A 3,434-nucleotide genomic window follows, 5' to 3' on the forward strand; every position below is an offset into this window, starting at 1 on the left:
ACTCTTCAGTTGTTCACGAAACTGCTTGAGAATGAAGAGGAGTTGTTGACAGTGCGTGAAGTGGTGTTGTTGCTCTCTGGATCACGAGATGTTCATATGGCTCAGGAGAGTGTGTTGTATGAAGGATTGGTGTCAGCACACTGGAGATTCATTTATGCTGTCTGTAAGCGTTATGTGAGACAAGAATGAGAGAATGATGAATAGTATGGATGTGAAGCCAATACTCCTGATCTCGTGAAGCTGAAGGAGACTGTTGAGTTAATGATTATTGGAGGTGTGACTGTTGTGAATCCTGAGATTCGTAAGCTCTTCCGACCTCTGTTCCTCCATCTAATGCCTAATTCTCTCTCTGATCAATTGTTGCGTCTCTTCACAGAAGTAGGAATGATGTCTGGAGTGAAGTGTAGTCCAAATCATGTTTCTACAAGCGACAATGGCTCCCATTACTTGTGGAAGTGTTGCTACGTTCACTGGATCCTCATAGTTCATTCCAGTTAGCACCTGAGATGTCTCGCTTTCCTCCAATTCGTGTTGAGGCTGTAGGTGAAGGTAAGACAGAAGATTGTGTTCAGAGTGTGTTGGCAATGGAGCGAAGTGCGATGCAGATGGAAGTGGGGAGTATATTGGAGGATCTGATTGAACTTGCTTATGGAGATATGCGAATGGCTTATAAGCAGGAATGAGGAGATGAGATGATTTGTAGATTGTGGGTGGAGTTGTTCCCTGTGGCTTGGAGTTCATTCACAGTAGAAGAACAGAAAGTGTTGACGTCAGGGTTGAATAAGCTGTTGGCTTCAGATATCCATGGAATTCAACAGAATGTGTCTACTCATGCTCTCTGGGAAGAGCTTGATAAGGATTACAAACAATGGGGTTCATCGACTTCTCATCCTTTTGGTTCTCAAGCCAATTCTTGTTATGGTACTATTCCTGTGACTAATGGTCTTCAGGCAGTTCTTGAAGCTGTGTTACGTTGTTCACCTCAACCTCGTCTGCCTCCCACTCTGCTTCTACATCTGACAAAGACATATGGTTGTGGTCCTCAGGCTTCTCTGCTTCTGGAGATGGGATTACGTGAGGCAACAGATACGGATGAGAAGAGAGCATATAGACAGTGTTTGAAGGCTGTATTTGTGAGTATGTGATGAGTATGTGATGATTAGATTGAGATGCAGGAGTATGATGCTCTGGCTGCGATGTTGAATGAAACTCCCATTTCAGAGTTACGAAATGGAATGACTCTGGAGCGTTTTGGTAAACCTCAAGCTGCTGAGATGGCCTATTTGGAAGGACTGAGGAACCAAAGTGTGGTAGGAAGTCTGGATGCTCTAGAGATTCTGGAAGAGCGATGGAAGGAATGCGCGTATAATCTGAAGAAGTGGAAACTCCTATTTGAATATGGAAAGATGAATCATGATATTTGGCTACTTCTTGACTGTTATGGGAAGTGTAATATTTGGGAGTATTTGTGTCATTGAAATGTAATGAATAGTCAATATCCGAAACTTCTGACAAATAACCCTATTCAAACAGAACGAGATCTCTCAACTTTACGTTATGCCGTAATCGCAGAGCGACTCTGGATTCTACGCTCGATACGAGAGCCAGCCCTTGCTCATCAGTCTCGGCTACGTGAGTTGATTCTTGCTGCCTATCGAACCCTTCCAGTTCAGCCAATCAATCACTATGATAGTATCCTCCATCTGGCCAATCAGCTAAATGAACTGGCTGTCTCAGCTCAGTTTGTTCAGTGGCGTCTTTCTTCCAAAGAAACAGACATCAGTGTGGTAATTAAAACCTTCAGTGACTGTCTGATGAATCCTTGGGATCCCCTCTCTCTATGGGAAGACATTCTGATCTGGAGGGCAAATCTGTGTACAGAGGTTATGAAACAAGGAATGCGTGAAATCACGTCTCCTTCTCTCACAGCAACCTATCCTACTCTTCTCATTGCTCGTGGTGCTCGCTTGCAAGGTCTACCTGAAGTAGCATTGGAGTATCTCATTCCACTCTTCAGCGATACTTCCAACACTTATGGAGAATTTGACAAGTGGAAAGAACAAGCGCAGATCAGTCTGGATATGAATCAGCATGATCCAATTATCTTCACAGAGCTTGATAAATTGAAAGTAGAATCGTTAAAAGATGTCCAGAAAGCGGCTTGTCAGTATATTCGTGGTTTGTATGCAGTGAAGGAGCATCAATATGAGGAAGCAGCAGCCTACTTCAACAATAGTGTTCAGACAAATCCAAAGTATTATAAAGTGTGGGAAGCATGGAGTAATCTGGTTTATAATCAGTGGGAACAGAAAGGAGATCTACGAGATGCTCAACAATTCTTGAACTGCTGTTTCCAGTTACTTGCAATCAAACCCGATGGAACGAAGGTCATTCCTCGATTCCTTGTCGTTCTCTTTGCCACACTCGACAATACTCCGATTGCAACAACAACCACGAACTACATTCAAAGGATTCTTCCTTCAGTGTGGCTTCCATTCCTTCCATTCCTTCTCTCATTCCCAACTGAGGCTCAATTCGCCATCTTTCAACCAGTCTTCAAGCCATTAGTCCTTAAGTATCCGCAAGTCATGTTTTATCCTCTTCATACTCTTTGTCTGAACCTTGGAATGCCATGTAATTCTCTCTATGCCAAACCTACAGGGTTCTATGAAGGTACCATCGGTAGTACTCTGGGAACCAGTGACACTACTGCACGGCCTGATACTAAGATCGTTTCACTCAGTACTGTCGTAGCACGACTCAACTCTCTTTTGTTCCTCCCTTCTCATATTCCATCTCAGCTCCTTCTCTTCTTGGATACATTGCATGCTACTCCTCATGATCCTTATCGAGAGCTCATAGCGTCAATTGATCAGATTCTTCGTTTCGCTTATTCTGAAGTCGCTGCTGGAGGATTACAAACCTTATCCAATCCTGTGAGTGTTGATCTCCAGAGACGATTAGCAACACTATGTTCTCTCTCCTTCAATCTGGATTCTGCTCTTCCATCCACATTTGCGTTCCTCTCTCAGTATGCATCTGCCTTCAATCAGGATTTCAATCCATCTCTCTCTGAGGATAGCTCTCAAGTCAATCCTTCCTTCCCACACTCACTCAATGAGCTACTTCAACGATTACTCTTATGGAAAGATCTTGCTCTTCATGAGATGCAGAGTCTACGCAGTCAAATTTCATTTTCTTTCAACTGGGCTGGTACACACTTCCTTCCCTATAGTGTCGAAGTCCCTGGTCTCCATATCATTCCTGTCGACCGTCACGTTTTTACCCTACAGCACATTCACAGTTACCAGCCTAGTTTATATGTTGAATGTCACGGTTGTCGTCATGTGGAGATGATAGATGAGCAAGGTCATTCATTCCGTTTCTATTTGGAGCAGGTGAATAGTGTTGATAGTATAATTGAGGAGCGTACT

At 43.4% G+C, this 3,434-nt stretch overlaps 2 protein-coding genes across 2 annotated transcripts; both read left to right on the top strand.

The window, feature by feature from the left end:
• Positions 1-96: 96 nt before the first annotated feature.
• JH06_5133 (hypothetical protein) lies at positions 97-683 on the top strand (the record flags this gene model as incomplete). Its single annotated transcript, XM_014669432.1, has 3 exons — positions 97-174; positions 205-378; positions 408-683. 3 exons carry the CDS (start codon positions 97-99, stop codon positions 681-683), a joined length of 528 nt encoding a protein of 175 aa, XP_014524918.1.
• A 9-nt stretch (positions 684-692) lies between these two features.
• JH06_5134 (phosphatidylinositol kinase) lies at positions 693-3,434 on the top strand (the record flags this gene model as incomplete). Its single annotated transcript, XM_014669433.1, has 3 exons — positions 693-1,127; positions 1,164-1,462; positions 1,493-3,434. Coding segments are annotated over 3 exons (2,676 nt in total), but the record flags the coding sequence as incomplete, so codon positions are not given.

Source organism: Blastocystis sp. subtype 4 (genome assembly GCF_000743755.1).
Source record: "Blastocystis sp. subtype 4 strain WR1 chromosome Unknown seqid_0566, whole genome shotgun sequence".
Taxonomy (NCBI): domain Eukaryota; class Bigyra; order Opalinata; family Blastocystidae; genus Blastocystis; species Blastocystis sp. subtype 4.